Source organism: Delphinapterus leucas, chromosome 21, assembly GCF_059928025.1.
Source record: "Delphinapterus leucas isolate spDelLeu-1000000601 "Yukka" chromosome 21, BTC_Dleu_Yukka2, whole genome shotgun sequence".
NCBI classification, from domain to species: Eukaryota; Metazoa; Chordata; class Mammalia; order Artiodactyla; family Monodontidae; genus Delphinapterus; species Delphinapterus leucas.
This window is the reverse complement of record NC_143149.1, coordinates 30945585-30967805: the sequence shown is the minus strand read 5'-3', so window position 1 is coordinate 30967805 and position 22221 is coordinate 30945585. Positions and strand designations below refer to the sequence as shown.

At 38.9% G+C, this 22221-nt stretch overlaps 2 protein-coding genes across 3 annotated transcripts in view; both read right to left on the bottom strand.

The window, feature by feature from the left end:
* IDO2 (indoleamine 2,3-dioxygenase 2) overlaps positions 1-8166 on the bottom strand; it is a 48744-nt gene extending 40578 nt beyond the window's left edge. The window contains exon 1 of the mRNA XM_022571279.2: positions 2570-8166. Coding sequence (XP_022426987.1) covers positions 2570-2668 — 99 coding nt within the window. The 5' untranslated portion in view covers positions 2669-8166. The remainder of the gene's footprint in view (positions 1-2569) is intronic.
* A 1055-nt stretch (positions 8167-9221) lies between these two features.
* On the bottom strand, positions 9222-21456 carry IDO1 (indoleamine 2,3-dioxygenase 1). 2 transcript variants are annotated; one of them, XM_022571276.2, is made up of 11 exons: positions 21258-21353; positions 18545-18747; positions 17561-17656; positions 17330-17449; positions 16739-16857; positions 16068-16082; positions 13870-13969; positions 13196-13313; positions 12068-12119; positions 11473-11621; positions 9222-10299 (listed from the first exon to the last, which is right to left on the bottom strand). In XM_022571276.2, the coding sequence occupies exons 2-11, from the start codon at positions 18587-18589 to the stop codon at positions 9935-9937; spliced, it is 1179 nt and encodes a 392-aa protein (XP_022426984.1). In that variant the 5' UTR covers positions 18590-18747; positions 21258-21353; the 3' UTR covers positions 9222-9934. The 2 variants fall into 2 exon arrangements, with proteins under 2 accessions (XP_022426984.1, XP_022426983.1); XM_022571275.2 differs by lacking the exon at positions 18545-18747 and having other exon boundaries at positions 21258-21456.
* Between the last annotated feature and the right edge of the window lie 765 nt (positions 21457-22221).

The following is a 22221-nucleotide window of genomic DNA, read 5'->3' as shown; positions in this document are numbered from 1 at the left end:
TGGAGTACTTGAAACCAAGTCAGACCCTTCCCCCAAAGCCAGAATGATTGCTTATTCATTAGTTTGACTGTGTTTTCTTTTCTTTTTTGTTATTATTAAAAATCAGAACCGTTTCCGATATTTGTTAGCTTTAGTCATAAAAATGCTATTAGAAATAGCATACAGATTGGTCCAATATCCATAAAATCATTGAAATATAACAAAATATTTACTACCTGTGGTACATGATGACACTCACATGCTTTAAGTATTTATGGTAAACAACCAATCTTGCTAAAAGAGTATGTTTGGGCTCATTGACATGAAGGAATAGCCGGCCCATCACTTACCTAAAGGCAAACAAATCCTACTCATGCCCTTAGCAAAGTCGGCGGCTCATATTTCACAATTTGTGATCTATTGCGACACCACTGGGTGATAGATTCTCTCCTGATCAGTTGAGTAAGCTGAGGCAGATTCTGGTGTAAACTCTCTTCCCTTTCCTCTTCCCAGAAAGGGAGATGTTTAAAATTCTTCCACAAGTGAGAGAAAATTAAAACTGAAACAAAGAATCGCATTCTTTAGAACTCTGACACATGACTGTGAGAGTAGGCCCAGTTTGCCAGGAAATTCTGAGCTCCAGAATGGAAATTTCTTCTAAGGAGTATCCATCAACCAAACTACAGGGCAGATAGAGTCCTGTGTTTTCTCAGAAAGTCACAAACACTTGATGTTCCTCTTGTTTCCCGTCTGGTTTTCTTATGTATAAGAAAGGAAACAGCAAAGAAAGGAACACAATCATGGTGGCCCTATCCAATGTTTACAAACTTTTAAATATTATTTTTCTCAGCTCAGTGTATATATTTAATCCCAATAAGAGAGTGTTGGCCTGTTGACAGACTCTTCCTTGTGAACTAGGGATGATGGAAATATTCCTGAATCAAGTTATACACACAGAATGGAATTTTGAATAAGCACTGGACTGAGGGTTGTGCAAACTAGCTTCTATCCTTCCACTGGATTTATGGAAGTGCTTTCATACTCCATAGCAATCCAGTGGCGGGGGGGGGGGGCACTAAATCTCTCCAAGTACATGTGAAAACTGAGGGTCAGGCAATGCTGGTGGTTCATTCTAGGTCACAAGAGTTAGTAAGTGAAACTTAGGGTGACTAAATAATTCTGTTTTGCCCAGGACTTCCCTGGTTTACCATGGAAAGTCCTGCATCTTGGAATCCCCTTCGGCCTGTAGCAAATGGACATTCTTGATCACCCTAGTGGCAGGGTCAGAGAACACAGCCCAGTGTTCTGGGCCACAACCCTCCTCTGCATAACACCCTAGAGTCATTACTTTTAATGCTCAAGTTACTTGCAGATCTGTGACTTGGTCTCACAACCAGCAGCTCTACAGAGGGCTTTGGGGATCAGCAGATAGATCCTATCTTCGTTTTAATTCTTCTATTCACACTCAGAAGAAGGTATTCCATAAAAGCTCCTTAAATGCCAGATCATTCATCACAGTTAAACCCCCTATTAGACCCCTAGAAGGAAAAACTGGATCTAATAAACGGTTGCAGTGATTGTAACTTTGGATCCCTAGATCCTTAGCTGAGTAGGCTTGGCCCTTATTTAGAATGTAGTAGAAAAAAGACGTCAAGGGTCCTGAGTACTACTTCTGCTTTTTCCAGTAATATAACTTTGGGCAAGAACCTTTGGCCTTCAGCTATGGTTTCTAAGGACTCTTGCAGTTTTGACGTTTTAGACCTGACCATTAAAGTGTTGAAAAGGAATTGCATTACAGGTTGAGCTTTAAGAACAATGAAGAAAGAGGTACTGGGGCTTCCCTGGTGGCGCAATGGTTAAGAAGCCGCCTGCCAACACAGGGGACACGGGTTCGAGCCCTGGTCCAGGAAGATCCCACATGCCATGGAGCAACTAAGCCCATGCACCACAACTACTGAGCCTGTGCGCCACAGCTACTGAAGCCCACGCACCTAGAGCCTGTGCTCCGCAACAAGAGAAGCCACCGCAATGAGAAGCCCGCGCACCTAAACGAAGACCCAAGGCAGCCAAAAATAAATTAATAAATTAAAAAATAAAAAGAAATAGGTACTGTTTGTCCTTGAAGGTTCTTTCCTCTTCTCAGCAATTTCTGTGAATATCTAATCCCTCCTACGAAACTCGAACACAGCCAGGGTCCCTTGTGTTCTCTTTTCTCTCCCACTAGCAAGTCAAGATAAACTGATTTACTCATTTAATTGATCTTTATCTAAATTCTCTCTCTTTATCTCTCTCTCTCTCTCTTTTTTTTTTTTGATAACTTCACATTTGCTCATGAATTTGCTGGAATGATTGACAATCCATTAAAAAAAAAACTGACATTAAAACATTCCATTTGCTCTATCCCCTGCTGTGGCGGTCACTTCTCCTTTGTTAGTAATCACACTGTACCTTATTTGAATTATCTGTCCCAAATCAATGGCTTGGCATTTATATTGCATCTCTCTTAATGACCACATCAATTAAACAAACAAACACCCAAGTCAGCATCTCAAGAAACCTATACTGACCTGCTTTAAGACCCTATCCTTACCAGAGGATTTGGAAGAAGAAAGCCATAATCTTCAGAAATATGAAATCTTCCTAAAGTCAAAGATGGTGCTGTCTTCAAATTCTGACTTTGAGGCTCCATAATTTTGTTTGAAGTATCTGCGCAGAGGCTGCTGCTAAAGAGACAACTGCTCCAAATACATCAAAGACCCGGGGTAAGGGAGCTTCAAAACAGCATCTCTTCCTCGCAGTAAGCTGTACAGTTGTCTCGGGAACAGGGGAGAACCTTGCTCTCAGGTTGAATTCCACACTGCCATAGACTTTCTCTGACATAAGGCTGAGTAAATTATTAAAGACTGCTGATTAAAACAAACAGGCAAACAAGATCACCTCGGGAGGGGGAGAAACTCCTTTCTTTTCATATATGTGAATATAAGAAGATTGATTTTAAACCCAGAGACAAATCTGTTCTATTTTAGGAAATGGGAAATGTTTTGGCTGTGGATGATCCCAAACACCCCGACGGGAACCTGGTCCATGATAAACTTTGACAACTGGGTCTTTATTTCAAAGGTGTAAACTATTTAAACTAGAAGTTAGTTACATTCAGATATTTCGGTGGATTGGCCATGGGTAGAGTGGGAATGAGGACTCTAAACGCACATCAGACCCTCAGAAGTGTTCTGCACGTATTTGAACAGTGTATTGTAAAGATTATTATTGCTTTTAATTTTAATTAAATTAATATTTAAATTAACTAATTAAGAAATATTATTGTTTTTGAAACCTTCCATGACATTAAAGGAGAATATATACTTTTGTGAAGTTTAACAAATGAGGTATAGCAGATACTAATGAATTTGAGAAAAGCCTAACAGATCATTTGATTTAACCTTCTACTTTTATTAAACGTCTTTTGAGAACCGACCACTACGACGGAAGACTTTACCTATGAACCAGGCACAGATTAGTACGCTGAGGCATACGCACGTGAATAATCCTGTCCCCTGTCACTCCACTAATTATGTACTAGAGCTGAGGTAGCTTGACCTCCAAGCCATTCCTTTAGTTCACTCGATCAGGCTGCCAGGCTGTCTGTCAAAGGCGCCATCGTGGTTTGAGTTCACATCAGTATGGAACTCATTGATAAGTTCCAGGCCATAAATCTGCACCGTGAAAATTCCGAAGACTCTACCTTTTGCCCAGTTGGACCCTGAACTTAGGTCGTCAGGTTGTCGTCAAATTTATTTGGAAGCTGATTTGTCTATACACATCTTCTCCTCCCTCCCTTTCTCTAAGATAAGTATAAAAGCTAAAGCAGGAAGTGCTCTGATAACTCCTGGAACTGTTCCCATGGAGCGTTCAACTTTGAAGGTAGGATGTCAAAAGTAACCTAATTGATTTATGGTTCATTAGACCCTAAGAGCCATCCTCAATTAACCACTTCCTCTTAGCCCAGTACCCAACCAGTTTTGAAGATTAGTTTCTTATGCCTCCTAAAGGCAGTTTGTCAAACTTAATTTGTTGAATCATCTTCTTGTTTTTTTCTTCAATCTCAGGTGAAAAGAAGGCACAGTTATCTTTGTTTATGCTAGTCCTGTTATTTTTCATCCATTCCCTATGCAGCCTCTTAGGGATTTACTGTAACATTATAAGAGTGTGGCATCAAAATACCAAAACTAAAAAGAGCATGACAGAATAAGTGGTCTAGTTCAATACCCTCAGTAAATATGAAAAACCTGAGGTTTATTGGAGTGAAATGACTTACCAAATGTCACCCTGGGTGTTACCATCAGAACTGGACTAGAATTTGGACTTCTCAGCCCAGAACTTTCTACTCAGCCCACTCAGCTTGGCCTACCCGAGTGTGAATTTCTACTCCGTCTCCTGTTAGCTATGTGGCTTTTTAAACAAGTGGCTTAAAATTCTAAGCTTCTGTTTCCACATCTACGGGAAATAGTAATGTTTATCCCAGTGAATAAATGAGGAACATTAAGTAAAGCACTTATCAAATGGGTAACAGTAAATACTGTTTTTCTCATGTTCTTTTCCCCTCATTCTGGAAATACATTTTTAATATCTTATTTTTTCTGATATCCTTCCCTATCATTCTGAATATATCTTTTCTGTTTCAGTAGCTGACTTCTTTCCCTACTTCAGACCTAAATGTATAGATATTTGCAGCATTATTATAACCATTTCCCCACCTCAGTATTCTTATGCATTTCCACCTGATCTTAGCCATCAATTCTATGCTCAGGTACCCAAGCCTGCATATTCAGCCTTGACTTTTCTTACTTCCAAGGTCTAGGTCCATGGAACTTGTGGGTCAGTGAACATCTCAGATTCTGCCACAAAATCATTAAGAACTCCTCCCTGTAAATTAAATAAAGTTCAAATTTCCTTGCCCTGACATTCAAGGATGTCCATCTCCTGACCTCTAAACACCCTCTAGCTGTGCAAAATTCTTCTATCACCTTGAATCTGTTTTCCATCGTGTTTCAAGTTCTACCTAGTTGACTGTTACTAACACTCACACATTGTATTTATCTAATCTTTTCTTTTTTTATATAAATTTATTGATTAATTGATTTTTGACTGCGTTGGGTCTTTGTTGCACGCGGGCTTTTCTCTAGTTGCGGCGGAGCGGGGCCTGCTCTTCGTTGCGGTGCGCGGGCTTCTCATCGCGGTGGCTTCTCTTGCTGCGGAACACGGGCTCTAGGAGCACAGGCTTCAGTAGTTGTGGCATGCGGGCTCAGTAGTTGTAGCTCGCGGGCTCTAGAGCGCAGGCTCAGTAGTTGTGGTGCATGGGCTTAGTTGCTCCGTGGCATGTGGGATCTCCCCGGACCAGGGCTCAAACCCATGTCCCCTGCTTTGGCAGGCAGATTCTTAACCACTGCGCAACCAGGGAAGCCCCTCTAATCTTTTCTATTAGATTGTAAGTTCCTTGACGAACCCATATTTAACACAACTTTGTATTTTCCTTTATCGACAAGTTCAGTGTCTGAAGTTCAATAAATGTCGGTCAAATGAATGATGTCTCTCAGCATCTCATTTTTAGATTTGGTGTCTTGATGCCAGGTAGAAGTTTGTGCTGTTCTCTGTTACACCATTGTAACCCTAGTCCCAGAGACATATTCTGAAGTAGGGAACACAGTGGCCTCATGAAGCTTTGCTTGGCATCTTTCTTATTTACCAAGAGGAAGTTGGTTAAACATAATTGTGCCCAAGAACTTCCTCTCCTAATAGTAAGGTTGGTCATTTCAGAGTCCTGGGTTCTATAATCAGCTTTCCCATGAATTATTGTAGTTTCAGTACACAACGAAGGTTCCCCATCTCTTAAAAGGCATTAGGGCCTTTTGGAAATGTACCAAGAAATATTCAAAAAAGAAAGAAAAACATTCACAATGGAAATTTTTCTGTGTGTGATTTCAGATATACTCAGCTTTAGTTTCAAATTGATAAAGTCCCAAATCTGAATTGTCAAAAGCAATCAGCCCAGACAGCACTGGTACACTGAGGTTAATCTGGTACAGCTCATTAATTATACCTTTGTTCATAAATTCAATGGGAATTTCTAGTCCTTTCTAATTGTTCAAGCATCTGGCATTTTGCTTTTTTTTTTTTAACTCTCTTCTCTTTTTGACCTTTCCTATGACACGTATTCCTTCTGGTTGCACTATACTTAAAACTAATAAGATAAAACTGATACTTAACACTCACTGATTTTTTTCCTCTGTGCCAAGTCCTATGGTAAGCATCTTCCATGGAGCAACTTACTTAACGTTCACAACAGCCCTGTGAGTTAGGTGCTATTATTATCCCCATCATTCAACTGAGGAAACCGCAGCTTGGGAAAGTTAAGTAAGAGCCCAAGGTCATACTTTTTGTAAGTGGTAGAGTCAGGGCTGGAGCCATTTGACTTGAAAGTCATCACTTTTAACCACTAGAGGCATGGCTTCCCTTCTCTGGTTTTTCTCTCTCATTGTTCTGGTTACACTTTACCATTGGTGCCCTCCCTAGTTCAGGTCCTGACTTCCCTCTCGCTGGGTAATTGCCTCTGTTCAAAGACTTTAGCCATCATCTCTAGGCTAAGGACTCCCAACATTTTGTTTGTAGTTGGGTCTCTCCTATCATCTACTAGACATCTTTACTCAACTGCTCTGTAGACGCTTCATAAGAAATACCTTAACACATCAGTCATAGACTAGACACCTTCCATTAAGACCAGGGCAAATGCTTACAAAACCTCCAGCCACTAGTTCAAGCTCTTGAGCAGACAGCCCACTGCCAAGCAACAAATCCAAGGCTTACTTATTACTTATTCTCTGATAATAAGAAACAAGCTCATCTCCCCCATCGATGCCGTGTCTTGGTGAATGGTATCTTTCGGAACTGGCAATATAATTTGTGGGGCGCAGAGAAGAATAAAAATGTAAGGACCCTTGTTCAAACTTATTCAGAATTTCAAGACAGTGACAGCAGAGTATGAAGCCAAGTGTGGGCCCTCCTGCACGCAAAACCCTACCTGACAGCATGGGCTGGTCCTAGTAAACTCTGTTGACGTAGCTGATCGTTAGAGGCCTAAAAGTCATCCCTTATCGCATCCAACAGAACACCAGTCCTGCCACTCCTACTGCCATGATATTTCTTATGTTTCCATGATCTCCAATGCCACTGCCATTGCTTTCAATTCCTCACCATTTACTATTGGTAGAGTATATATTCCAATCCTTAACTGATCTCTTTGCCTCAAATCTAAGCCCATGATACTTTCCCATCGTTGCAGGCTTGGATTCCTTTTACAACCTCCAAACTCATCCCCCTGCCTTCATTATCACTCCCCATTTTATCCCACCCCTACTATTTTTCCCCCAATACTACCAGTCATTTAAATGCATATTTCTTTACAAGGGGCAATGCTTCATTTAAATATGATTCAAATAGATGAATATAATAAAGTCATTTCTCTGCTTAAAAACATTCCCTCTGTTTTCAGGATAAATTGGAACTCCTTTATCGCATGGCCCTTTTTATTCTTTAATGCTTCAGCCGTATTGAGCTCTGTGTCTTCCTCAATAGACCTTGTTGAGCTGCTAGCCTTTGAACACCCTTCTTCCTCTTCCTGGAATTTTCTGGCCTTTGGTTTGCATATTGTACAGTAATCACCCTTTAAAACTCATCTCATGTATTGCCTCAACTAGGAAAATCTATTCTTACCACGTACTCTTTTCAGTACCCTCCCCTTCCCTGCTTTGTCCATGGAAAGCCCCACCCCCTCTGCTGCCCTCTAGTCTGGGTTGGGGACTCTATACTGCTAAACTGTCTGCTTATGTTTATATAGCCCTTATTTCATTGTGTTGAAACAATCCATTTGTCCATTTCTCCACTAGTGGGCTCCTTGAAGGTAGGGTTGGTGCCCTTAATCTTTCTACTATCTAGCTCAGGAAGTAGCATCCTAGGTTTGCTTATTAAACGGTTATTGAACAAATGAGTCATTAGAGCAGAGATTCTGGTGCTTACAGGGTTAGGTCTAACCCGGTTAATGAAACAATACTTGAGTCAACGCAGTATTTATCTGCGAATGATCCTTGAACAACACGGGTTTGGACTGCATGCGTCCACTCACACGTGGACTCTTTTCCATATTAAATACTGCAGTGCTACTGTGTTCCGCAGTTAGGGTCAGGATTAGGGTTAGGGTTAGGGTTGAATCCCAGGAGGCGAATTTCAAATACTGAGGAACCACGTGTACAGAGGCCTGATCAAAAGTTATATGCGGATTTTTCACTGTGGGGAAGGTTGGTGTCCCTAACCCCCAAGTTGTTCAAGGGCCAAATGTATTTCTTCTCTTAACGGATGATATTTTAAGTACACTGCTAAGTGCCGTAACGTAAAAATGAGAAAGCCATGGATCTTTTCTACAGGGAACTGACAAATTAGCAGGTGAAGTAAGACACACACACACAGCCATGATCACTACATAAGAGAAAAGCGACATGTACTGAAAGAGAATAAAAGATCTGTGGGGACAGAGACAGAGTTGAGAGAGAATTCCCTATGTTCAGGTGGTTTGGGTAATGGCCTAAACTAGTGGGTCTCTAATAGATACGGGTGGGAAGTGGTTGTTTTGGCATCATCATTGGAGATCTTCCCAGGGTCCATGAGGCTTTGACTATCCTTGTAGAATTAGGCGGGCTGTTATGTGTACTCTTCGAACGACACTCTCTTCAAAGGACAAGTTTTCCTGGTGTTGCCCTTTACTCATTCACCGCGCCTCCACCACGTTAGAAAACCACCAGCAAAAAATAAGAAACATGATTCCTGTTCTGACTTACCGACAGTGTTATAGACAGGAAAAAAAATGCCATTGAGGGAAAACGCATTGTAAACTTTTAAAAATTATAGATATATAAAATATTTGTTACATCAAAATCATTGTCTTTATGATCTGGAAGAAATAGAAGAGCTATTCTACTTTTGAACGCATGTTGTTTAAAATTTCCATAGATTAACGTAGCCTATCGATTGATTCTTTTTGTGGATGAATTTGCAGATCACATACAGGATTGAATCATAGCTGCAAAGCATCTAAATCTATTTATCTCTGATTATTTTTAGATGTCTGAAAACAGACGAGAGAGGTAAGTGAATTATTGAAGGCCACAGAGCAGTTTTCTTTTTAACAGACATTTTTTTTTTAGATCAGTTTTAGCCCATAGCAAAACTGAACAGAAAGTACAGAGTCCCCATGTATCTTCTATCCAACACACGCACAGCTCTGCACACCAGAATGGTACCCTCGTTACAACTGATAAACCTACATTGACACATTATGAGCATCCAAAGTTCACAATTTACATTAAGGTTCACTGCTGGTGGTGTACATTCTATGGGTTTTGGGAAATGTATGGCATGTATCCACCATTATACTATCATACGGAATAGTTTCACTGCCCTAAACATTCTCTATGCTTCTCCTGTTCATCACTCCCTCTGCCCTAACCCCTGGCAATCACTGATCCTTTTACTGCCTCCATGGTTTTACCTTTTTCCAGAATGTCACATAGTTGGAATCACACAGTCTGTAGCCTTTTCAGAGTGACATCTTTCACTTAATAACATGCATGTCATGTTTCTGCAGGTCTTTTCATGGCTTGATCACTCATTTCTTTTTAGCCCTGAATAATATTCTACTGTAAGGATGGGTACCTTGGTTTATTTCATGCTTCCAAGTTTTGGCAATTATGAATCAAGCTGCTATAAACACCCATGTGCGGGTTTTTTTTTTAATGGACATCAGTTTTATTTTCCTCTCCTCAAGTTATGAATGTTAATGCTGTTTCTGATATAATGGGAAGTGACATTACCACATGTGGTAGCAATATAAGCACTTTCTTGGATTACATTAATCTTCCTTCAACAGGGAATTCACAGTTGTACTTCTTACAGTTCTTAGAAACTCCATGATATCGGTGCCTCCAGTTCCTTTACTTTTTGGTTCTGAAGGCTCTTCCGAGGTTTGTTTTCTCTTGGATGGCTGGCTTGCAGGAATCACAATGTACTTAGCTACTATTTGCAAATGGTAGTTTCTCAGAGAGACCATAGCTTGCACACATTCATTATAAATTTCCTGCAGGGTAGCATCACCTTTTGAAAGGACAAACTTACGGACCGAGGGGCCTGACTCTAACGAGCGAAGAAAGTTCTGGTGAGCTGATGGCATATATGTTCTCATTTCCTGGAGGAATTTAGCAGCAGAGTCTGAAGGAACTAAAGACAAAGATGGATTAGTAAGAAGGCCAAAGCATTCTCCGATCCAGGGAAGAAGGGCAGAGTGAGGTCGGAGCGGGCGGCCATGCATTTACAACCATCTTGTTAGCATCCTACTAGTCTCGCTACTAGTAAAGGTAATTATTGTAAAACATACTTAATTCTGAAAACCACATGAACTAAACTCTTAAATATTTTTGTTTTGCTTCCTTTCTCACTTTCCTACTGGATTTGATCCTTCTAAGAAGGACAGAGTATATGTACTATACCTGACAGATCATGTTGCTGAATCCAAGAGAATATAAGGGATCTTTTTTTTTTTTTTTTTTTCCAGTACGCGGGCCTCTCACTGTTGTGGCCTCTCCCATTGCGGAGCACAGGCTCTGGACGCGCACGCTCAGCGGCCATGGCTCACGGGCCCAGCCGCTCCGCGGCATGTGGGATCTTCCCGGACTGGGGCACGAATCCGTGTCCCCTGCATCGGCAGGTGAACTCTTAACCACTGCGCCACCAGGGAAGCCCAAGGGATCATTTTTAAATAAGTGAATGAGCTCAGGAAAAAGCGTATTATCATGCGGCCCAAAGCTTTCCCCTTTGACTATTCAATAGAAGTTTAGGAAGACAAAGAAAAGTAGAAAGAAGTTCTTCCTGGAGCTTCTTCCTCTGCCCCCTTAATCCTCTAGAAGGAATATAATGAGTGTGGCTCATCTTTAAACTTTGGTGCAGGCATTGCCCCGGGACCCCCAAGGCAGTAGGACGGTGGAACTAGACAGTGCCAAGCCTCTCCACTCCCCAGTTTCAACTCATGGTCTTATCTCATTTGCAGGAGACTTTCTTTTTCTGAATCTGGTCTTACATTTTCAGAACATGTGATATTGGCTTCACCACAGTCAATCAGACCTCATAGACACGTTCAAAGGTCAAGATCAAGACAGTGTTGAACCTGGTCTAAGTTCTGGCTTCACTGCTTTCTAGCTCGTTAACAGGGAGCCTGGCTATTATCCTCTTTAAGTTTCTGCTTCTTCATCTGTGAAATGGGATGATTGCAATAAAGTCCCTACTGTTCTCCTAAAAGCATCAGATAAGCTCAGATAAGGTGCTGATGGGAAAGTACTTTTTAGATACCCTTCTATTAGCATAAGAGATGATGATTATTTGTCATTTGCCACTCACCTCCACCAACAGTATGCTGAATGCCCAGCAGAATATCGAAGCACTGAAAGATGCTGCTTTGGGCTGCACTGCCTCCGGCAAACTTCTTTGGGGTGTCCCAGACACCTTCATACAGCAGACCCTCTGACAGCAAAGGGTTGCCTTTCCAACTAAACCAGGAAGGAAAGAATAATTGTTATTTTATGAATTGCCAAATTTTCATATGTCAAATCTTGCAATAGAGGATGAATGGAAGGTGAAATGAGATAGATTTCATTATACTTCTTCCACATTCTCCCTTCTACTCATGTTCATGCATGAGAATAATAAATAATACGGTTCTGAGCAAATCTGACATATTCTATGCATGAAACCTTACGTTTGCACTACCAAAGGTTATTCCACTCTCTTTAAAATGACTAGCTTTCCTGTCCATACTCCAGCGTATGCCTGGCCAAGTAATAACCCAGAGAACAGTCTGTTGTTTCTTACAATGTGTATTTTAGGATATAAATTGATTCTTAAACTGGATTGATAGTAGGACCATCAGTGGAAACGTTGTCTTCTTTACGTTAATTGTCTAAGAGAAAACAGATTCAAGCATAAGGCTACATACCCAGACAAGTATATGCGAAGAACATTGAAAAATAGGTTTGGGTCCACATATTCTGAAAAAAAGATGAGATATGTTTAATTAAGTAGCATCAGATAGATTGGGAAAAATCAAGGTGTTATAAAAAAGTGATCATGGATTTCAGCATAGGATATGAGAAAGGCGTTAGGTCGGCCTGTGCAGAGAAATTCCCTGAGGACAAGCTCTCCCTCACTTGCCCATTCTCATCACCTGTGTCCACTGAACGGGGTCTACCTTGGGGCTAACACACAGCTTGTAACAAAGAGCCTGGGCCCGCCACCACTCATCCTCAGAGACCTATTAAGCTGCCAATATTTACTTAAGGCTACTTCATGGGTTTACTGATACAACAGATAAAATACAACAGATAATTTTATCTGATACAACAGATAAATTACTTACATAAAGAAAGCAACAAGCCGAAACAAAAAGAAAACTGAAAACAAAACCTCCAGGAGCCCTGTGGACAACGGGTGTCCCTCCCCAAAGGTTGCTAATGTCTTTGGTTTGAAGGTCTATCTTCTTGCCAAAGCCCAGTGATACACAGTCACATATGTGTTAGGAGCATCCCAGTAGGGCACATTTCCTTTTGCAAATCCTTGTTTCTATACTCTTTTGGTTATTGCTGGTTTTTAGCTGTTAATTTGCAATAACTTTTGAGCTCAATGGCTTTTCTATTTTTCTTTTTTTTTTCCTGTTTTAGTTAGCTTGTGAAAAAGCAGAATTCGCAGATGGTTCCTATCAAGCAAAAGCTAAGTTTTTCAGAACTTAAAACATCCTGTACTTTTGGTAAGTTTCTCCACAGTTCTTAGTGAGAGACAAGGATGTTCCTTAGAGGTAAATAGCCCTAGCTTGGAATTCTGGCTTCACTATTTACTACTTATGTAATCTTGAGTCATTTATCTTATCCCTCCAAATTTAGATTCCCTTATATGTAAAATGGACATAATAAAACCTGCCATATGGAAAGTATAATGATTTAGTGAGATAAAATAAAGCACAAACACACCCACTATGTGAGAGTTGGTTTTGCTTCTGTTTTCTCTACATCTTAGATAACTAGAAACATTTGACTGTGGCCTGGCATGTTGTAAGGCATATAATACTTGCCATGAATTTGGTGAAACATTTCAAGGGCTTTGTGCAGACAAGAAGCTATATCAAGCAATGCCTTTTGCAAAGTGTCTGGGTCTTCACGTTGTATTGCATTAAATATAATGGGGATCACCTTTAAAAAAAAAAAAAAAAAGAAAACAAACACTTAAGATTTCCTAACACTAAATATTGGCATAGAATAGAATTCTCCCAAATCTTAATCCCCCAATTAAATTTCATATGTCCATTTCTTTCTTGGGCTGAGTACCGTCTGATTGTTTGACTAATTTCCATATATTTAATTAAGCTTGGATTTGTCTTTATTCACTTATCACTTAGAGATAAGTTTATATAATTCTATATATTTCTATTTCTGAGGGACAAAACCATTAGATTTATGTCACTGTGTGATAGAGTTCCAATGCCAAGTTTCATTGAGAATACTTCTCTCTTCCTGGGGTTTCAAATTTTATTCTAAATATATGGCTCCTACATTTTATCTTTTAGGTAACACACAAAACCAAATAAAATATTTATTTCTTCCAGATGATCCCTTGTCTCCAATTCAGTCATCAAATGCTCTATTCAATCAGGATAAAGTTATTTCATGCAGAATACAGTTCAGCTACTAAGTGATTGCTCTGCTTATGTGAATCAAGATACACATTTTCCAGGATAGACTGACATACTTTGATTGCAGAAGCCGCCGCTGTTTCCACCACCAGAGAGACCAGGAAGAACCCTTTACCACAGTCCCCCCCAGGAAACGAGAATAGGATGTCCATGTTCCTAAGAAAAGTAATCCAGGAAGTCAAGAATTTAGAAAAATATAAAACAAAAACACTGAAAAGAAAAGAATTTAACAAAAATATTGATATATTTGTTGAATATTTATTAGTTTTCAAGTCTTTTTATTTATCCTACATTTTCAAAATAATCTTGTGAGATAAGTATGGCAGGTTTTACTATATCCATTATGTAGTTAGGAGTAGTAGTGTTAGGTCTATTGTCTAAGGTCATATAATTAACAGTAGATTAAGCTGAGACTTGAAATTCCTTTCTAGAACTTGAAACTAAAAACTTTAAGACTAGTTCTTTATCTATTATCCCATCAGTTTTTCACATGCACGTGTATTACTGTATATATATATATATATATATATATATACACATACATATACATATATATATAAGCTCAATGTTTATAGAGATATCTGTGAGGTATGGTTTTTAAAAGAAGAATTTTGGCTTAAATAAGTGTATTCATATCCATATTTTTATCTGTGAGCCTGATTCAATTTCTCAGTGATTTATCTGCCTAACAAAGGAATTGACTGGGAAATTCAAATAACTGATTACCCCCTATTTTCTTTTTCACTGAAGTTTTGCATTGATGCAAACGTGGTCTCAGTATCTGTATATATCTGAGTTTCATGGCAGTTAAATTTATGGTCTCAACCCAGACCACTTGCTGTGTGAGCCTGAATAAGATTATTTCAACAGTTTCAGCCTCAGCGTTCTCATCTGTCAAATGGGACTGCTGATATCATTCTCCCATTTGAAAACCTTCCATAGGTTCCCATTTAAGATACTGTTTAAACCCCATATCAGAGCCAAAAGTCCTACATAATATTTTCAGTTTTTCATCCGTTTCCTGTACTATTACTTTCGTCCTTCATCATTCGTCAGCGACACTAGCCTTCCTTCGGTTCTGAAATGCACCAAGATTTGTGTTACTTCAAAGCCCTCACTCTTGCTGTTTTCTCCACTGTGAACATGCTCAGGCTTTCCTTCTTCTAACTGATGCCTAGTCACTCTTCAGGACTCAGCTTCAATAACTTGTTATAAGGATTCTTCCCTCATGCCTTTCGTTTGGTTAGAACTCTTAGCACTTTACTTTCTTAATCCTTCTCTTAATCATATAGTAATTTGCATAATTTTCATATATCTTCTTTCCTCCACATTAGCCCAGGTTCATCAGGGCAGGCTTATTCCAATGATACTGACTTTTGTTTCCTTAGCTCTTAGCCTCTATTCAGTACACAGGCCCAAAATAGTAAGAATTGGGTCAAAAAGATTAGATTTATATTTCTGGCCTCTGAAGTCATTGAGTCATAGATACATAGGTGTATGTGCATTTTGTATATATGCATATTAATTAAATCTATTGACAGATCTTCCTCAACTTATGATGGCGTTACATCTCAATAAACCCATCTTAAGGTGAAAATATTTTCAGTTGAAAATTCATTTAGTACACCTAACCTACCAAACATCATAGCTTAGCCTAGCCCACCTTAAATGTGCTCAGCACACTTACATTAGCCTACAGTTGGGCAAAGTCATCTAACACAAAGCCTATTTGATAATAAAGTGTGGAATATCTCACATAATTTACTGAATAATGAAAGTGAAAAACAGAATGGTTGTCTGGGTGCAGAATGGTTGTAATTGTATCAGTTGTTTATCCTGTGATTGCGGGGCTGCTGGGGAGCCGTGACCATTGCCCAGCATCACAAGAGACTATGTACTGCGTATCTACCTCAGGAAAAGATCAAAATTCAAAGGACGGTTTCTGGTGAATGTGTACTGCTTTTGCACCATATTAAAGTCAAAAAAATCTTAAGTCAAACCATCCTTAAGTGGGGTGTCATCTGCATATGCAAGTATATATATTAATAGCTATAATATCAAACAGATACAGTCTCATCACAGTCATAGATAATTATTAAGGACCAGAACTACTTGCTCTTTCAACAATTATTTGAATTACTTTTTGCCTAAAATCAATTGGTGTTTCAAAAGAACACATTTGGAGGGTATTGATACACCTATGTTTACTTTGAATAACAAATAATTCTTAGAATAAAAAAGATCGCATACTCACTCATAAGTCATGGGCCTTAGGAAAACAGCCATGAAGCAGCGGATCAATTGGAAGAGAGAAAGGAAACCAGTGTAAAACTTAAATGCTTTTGAGTTATTGTTATTCCATTTAATACTACTGATCTAGCAAAGGTAAAAACAATAGATAAAAAATAGAAAAAATATGTTTTCTGATATTTATCAAGTAGGCATCACAAACGCCTAACTTAGGACTTTTATAAGTGAAATAAAAAATTAAATATGCAAGGAGCACACGTGGAGAGTCAAAACTAGTTGTTACTCATAAGAAAGCTTTCTAGATCAAATAATTTCATTTTGTGGTATCCCCACATCTAGAATACTCCTCTGTAGATACACACTGAGAGCCTCTGACCCTTAATTGCAGCAGGCTCCATCACTCAGTGCTTATAGGAAGTGCTTAGTTTCAAGCAGGCTGCTTTGAAAGCCCAGACATTGCCATCTATCCAGCCAGTCAAATTAATCAAACTGAACACTTAAGATGTGTGCACTTCACTGTATGCTAATTAGACACCTCTCTCACATGCATATGCATTTTACACCCCAACAGCAGAAAAGAAAGCCCCGCTGCCAAAGATTAAACCAATGGCTAACTCCCCTTGATTCAAATAGTGTGCACTCCTTTCATTCCTGTTATAATCGCTGTTTACATACCCACTGGGATCCTTTTTCTTCCAGTTTGCCAAGACACAATCTGCATAAACCAGAATAGGGGGCAGTCCTAGCTTCTCGGATACCTTGCAGTAAGGAACAGCAATATTGCTCGGCAAGACCTAATTAAAACACGATATTTAGCGTTCACATTTGAAATGTCACACCCTTTCTTCTGCTTTCTGGGTGTCAAAACATTAACTGTTATACCTAAGGGCACTGTGAAACCAAACAAATGTCATTTTCTCTTCCTCATTTCGTAACTTAATCCCAGTGCTTGTTAAACCCTTACGTTTTAGATTTGTGACTATGCAGACATAATCTGGGCATGGAGAGAACAAAACAGTAGAGGGCGAAAGGAAACAAAGGATGTATCTTGATTTTCTAATGGCCAGTGAACCATTGGCAGCCATTCGCTCATGCATCCATCCATCTCACAAATATTCGTTAGGCAACTCCTCTGTGCAAGGTACTCATTCTATTTCCCAAGCTTCACAAAATGCAGTTACAATACTTTTAGAATGTTTTACATTAACTGTAAACTGGATATAAATCTGTCATGTTAGCATAAGAAATATGAGAAAATCTCCAAACCTTCCGGACGTCTCCATCACCTTCACCCCACACGTACGCCATGGTGATATACCCCAGAACCAGATGTGCAAGGCGCTGCAACTTGTGTCCTTGGAGGCCGTCAATGCTGAAGGTTGTTAACTGAGAATAAACAGAGAGGTTGACCCAACTCAAAATGCATGTCGTGATCGCTGCAAAACCAAGTTAACACTTTGAAGACGCTAAAACAGAAAACGTCATGTTTTTTCAAACCTTCTCAACTTCTGCACGTAGTTGGCCATTCTTAATCAGTTCAGGCAGATTTTTAGCAATGGAAATCCAGGCATCATAAGGGTGAGGTAGCTCCTCCTTGAAAAGAAGAAATAAGACTTTGAGTTACTAGTGGAAGGTATCATAAAATAGTTTTGCCTCCGCGGATGGTCCGTCTTGCCTCTTTCGCAGTGCTGTGCAATGCTGACACTCTCTTACCTGTCGAGTGACACCAGCCCATGCATTGTCACCTGCACACTCAGGGCTCAGGACCTTCTCTGTGCCCTTCTTCTTCCTCTCATCTACTTCTTTTTCAGAGGTCACTTCAAAAGTTTCACTGAAATCTTCCTGGCTATTCCATTCTATTCTCATACCTCCAGTGAGGAATCCTATGGATTATACCTTTTCACATTAAGTAATTTATTGCTATCTGCTATTATTTTTTCTCTTTTCAGCTAAGGTTTTTTGAATGGAAGAGAAATGAGATTTATTAAATGTCAGTAGGAAACTAGGCAGTTTTACTCAGTAATTTCTCATTTAGTTATAATAATGGCCCCAAAAGTTGATTGTTATCTCCATGTCATAAATAAGAAAAGCAAGTGTTGGGCAGTTTTTGTAACTTGTTTTGTACATACAGTTTATTGTGATTCAAACATGAGGGTTTCCAGCTTTTAAAAAATCTTGCCCTTTTTACATCTCACTACCTGATGGCAAGGATTTTATCATGCTTTTTATCCTATTTTCCTTAGCACAGTACTGGACATGTACGAGGTGCTGTATATATACATGTTGATTGCTTCCTTTGGTACTACAGGCTAATTTTTTGCCCAGTAAGTAAAAGTGAAATCCAAATAAAAGGGTGTTAAAAACAAGACAACAGGCCCCAAATGGAGCAACTTAAGTCCCATGTCACCAAATCAAGACAATACTTACTACAGTTTCTGCCTCTCCCAAAATGGAATCTTAAACCAGTCAATTCAGGATTACCTGGCCAACAAGTAGTGAGGTCATCTGCTCACAGGCTGCTGCCATTCCCTAAAGGAACATGACCTTGACACCCCAATCCACTTTTTGCTGGTGTAACTTCCGTGTTCCTGCTCTCTTCTGCCTAGAGGAGTCTTTCATTTTTGTGCAGCTCCTGAGACCTCCTTTCTTTCTGCTAGTTGGGACGCTGCCTGATTCATGATTCCCTGAAGGAAGACAATGACATCTTTAAAATTTACTCAGTTGGGTTTTGTTTTTTAACACGTGTCTCCCTGGATCTTATATTTATAATCACATCTCAAGGGAAAACATAAAAACCAAAGGCCTAGGCCCCACCCTGGAATGAGATTCATATCCCTGAACAACTCCTCTAGGCCTTCTTCATTAAGCTGCTTCCAGACATGCTCTTAGCAGCACCAATACTATGGGGATGGAGGACACATCAAGGTGAAACCAAGGTGAGTGAAGCTTTAAGCTTCAAAACCAAGTTAATATTATAAAGAAGCTATAAAACACAAAGACAAATGTAACATAAACTTCAAACATGTTCAGGGGCTGCAGATAATTGGCCAGACTTAATCTGTCAGGGCAGATTTTTAGGAATGAAAGATCCAGGCAGTATATTCACTAGATAGTCACCTTTCTTGTTGGCTCTGAGTTTTTCTCCCTAACCACACAAATACTGTGCTCTGGTGTTTTTAGTAATACAGATACATTTTCTTTGTTGTGCATTTCACTGTGTAGCATGCCCGACTTTTTGATTATTGCTATTTCCCCAAAATAACAGAGATACTTTATTATGTGTCAAGATTAGTGTCTTATTGGACAGAACTTTTAACACATGTAAAATTCAATCAGTAATATCCTTCTGGTTCAGAGGATGCCTAAATGATAGAATATAAATTAATAAAGAGTGACACAGAGGGCCATTCAACTCCTGCTAGATTAGAGAATGTATTTTGCATCTACATGGAATCAGAAGACATATTATTTTCCTTTAGAATAGGAAGCTGATAGATTATAAGAGATGAAATAGACATTTTTGAACACATAATTTCCAGGAAAGATCTTCAGTGAGGAAATAAAAGTAACCTCTTTTTTTTTTTTTATCCTGTTTCAGGATATTGAATCTAACTTCCTAAGCATCTCAAGTAGCAACATTATTTTTTAAGTAGCTCAGGAAGAGTTTTGTTTTGCTTTAGTTTTCGGGTTTTGCTTTAACCCTTGGAATCTGTTTTAGAGGTCTACATAATTACTGTGATTTTTTTATTTTCCAAAAGAACCAACTTTTTAGGAAAAAGAAGAATAAATTTGATATGAGGCTTTGCAGTTTCTGAAAAAGTTTTTTTTGGTACCATTGATAAATACATCCTTGAAACATCCAATCCTGGCACTATGGCACTTGTGTGCTTGTATGAAGGGGAAGTAAGTCTTAATATTATGGATTTGCAAATATAAAGTAAACCAGTGCTTTTAGTAAAAAAATTAAAACATACTTCACTTTCTTCAATTAACTTAATTATGCGAAGAGGAAGATTAGACTGGGAAAAAAAAATTGTTTGAGATTTGCCTGAATTACCCAAGGTAGTTACAGGATGTGATTTCTAAGTACAGTTAGATTGGAATCTCTGAGTAAATTATATATACGCTGCCTTTAAAGGTTCCCTTTACAGTGTGCACTCATCCATTTGAGCCACAAACAAATAGAGACATCCTGGTATACAGCATTGTCACAACATGTAACTGGTTCCTAGAAATCCTCTCCTGGAATCTCATGTACCTTGTTAAACCCAAGAGTAGGGAAAAAAACCAACAAAAAATGCCTTGTGATCTCTCCTTCCCTTGAGTGAGGCTATGTAGCATAATTGATAACAGTTTTAAGATCACAGACTCTGGAACCGGACTGAGTAGGCTCACATCCTATCTCTGCTATCACTAGCTGTGTGAGTTTGGATAATTACTTAAATTCTGCATTCTACATTTCTCATCAGGAAAACAAGATTAATAACATACATACCTTTCAGGATGATTGTAAAGATGGAGTAAGTTAACATTTGTAAATTTGCTAAACAAATGTGATGTTAGGTGTTTGACGATTACAATATTAATGATAAGATGCTTTTCATGACACTCTTGGGAAGATAACTTAGGAAAATGTAGTTTTAAGGCACACATTCACTCTAATGCCTTGCCCTTTGTAGGCAAAACTTGTGGAAATAAAAATGTAGCTCTAATTCTCTCTAAGCCTGAATCTTAGGCTCAGTAAACATCGAGCAATATTAATACAACATAAAGTTGCTTGGTGGCCCACCTCAAAAACATTATCAGAGCAGGAACACATACTTTATACAATCTAAGGTATATCAGCTGACAAAGGGGGTTCTTTGACTCATGGGTCATTTATTACTTTTTTTTTTTCAAAATACCCTCTGAAATGCAATTGCCTTAAACCAAAATACTTCTGTAGTCTCCTTAACTCATCACAGTCTGTGCCTGTGTAAGACAAGTAAGAAGTGCCTCTAAGGCTAAGTTTCTAGGTAGAAAATTTTAAGAAAGTTGAGACCCCTTTTTTCAAACTCTGCCTCCAATTTTGGTAATGCTTTATCCACTTGTTCAATAGAAATTACTGAACCACATTTGTTCTATAGAAGTTAACTTGTCCGGGTAAATCATGATAAGAAAATATTTTTGCCCAGATTACAGTGCCCTTTCTTACCAATGGATTGGGCAGAGCGAAGCCCACATCTTCATCTATGTGGTATTCTTCAAAGATCTTCCAAGAATTTTCCACAGGAGATGACTTGCCAGGTGCCATTCTTACAGCCTGCTCCTCTGGTACTTCTCAGTCTCCTGAGTAGTTTCAGATCATCTATTTATTAGAGAGGTTGCCATAGCCAATGACCACAACTCACCTCACAGGCAGCAAGAAATTACTTCCACTTTTAGAATAGTTTCATTTTCTACTTTCTTTACTTGTAATCTGATGAAAAATAAAACTAAAAAAGTCTCACTATTCATCATATGAAGAAACTGAAAGTTTATATTCCTGGCAAACATTTATTACTAGGAACATCTACTGCCTTAAGGAAATCAGAAAGGGCCTGAAACAACAAAAACCATAAAAATAGGTGACCAGAAAGAATATTTTTATTTTATGGGAACTTTTGAATCTTTGAACTAAAATAATGAATTTAATCATGGCTAACGTCCTAAACCATCATTTAGTTATTAGAGTTACTGGCCTTCTTTAAACCCCCAGGGTTCTTTGAACGTATTAGTGTCTTGTTTCAGTAGCCATGAAAGAAAATCTCTGGTACCCAGAGTCAGTGCCTCTGAAATAGAAAAAAAAAAAAGAAAGAAAAAAGCAAGCACATGAAGAATTTAGAAACATAGCATCTCTTCACCCCCAGCTCCATTTTTCTTACCCAGTCTTTTAAGTGCATTCACAATGATACTGTTCTTTCTTCTTCATATTCCTAATGAGTCATTTTATGGAAGATTTTCCTGCATCTCTACTTTATCTGATCTCTAAGGGACTGATAAAGAAACAGTCCACATTTGGAGACTCTGGAATATGTTCATAGTTGAAAGAAAGGATAAAACACCTTGAAAATGGTTCTTTCAAAATGCAATTAAGATTGCATTTGGGGGCTTCCCTGGTGGCGCAGTGGTTGAGAGTC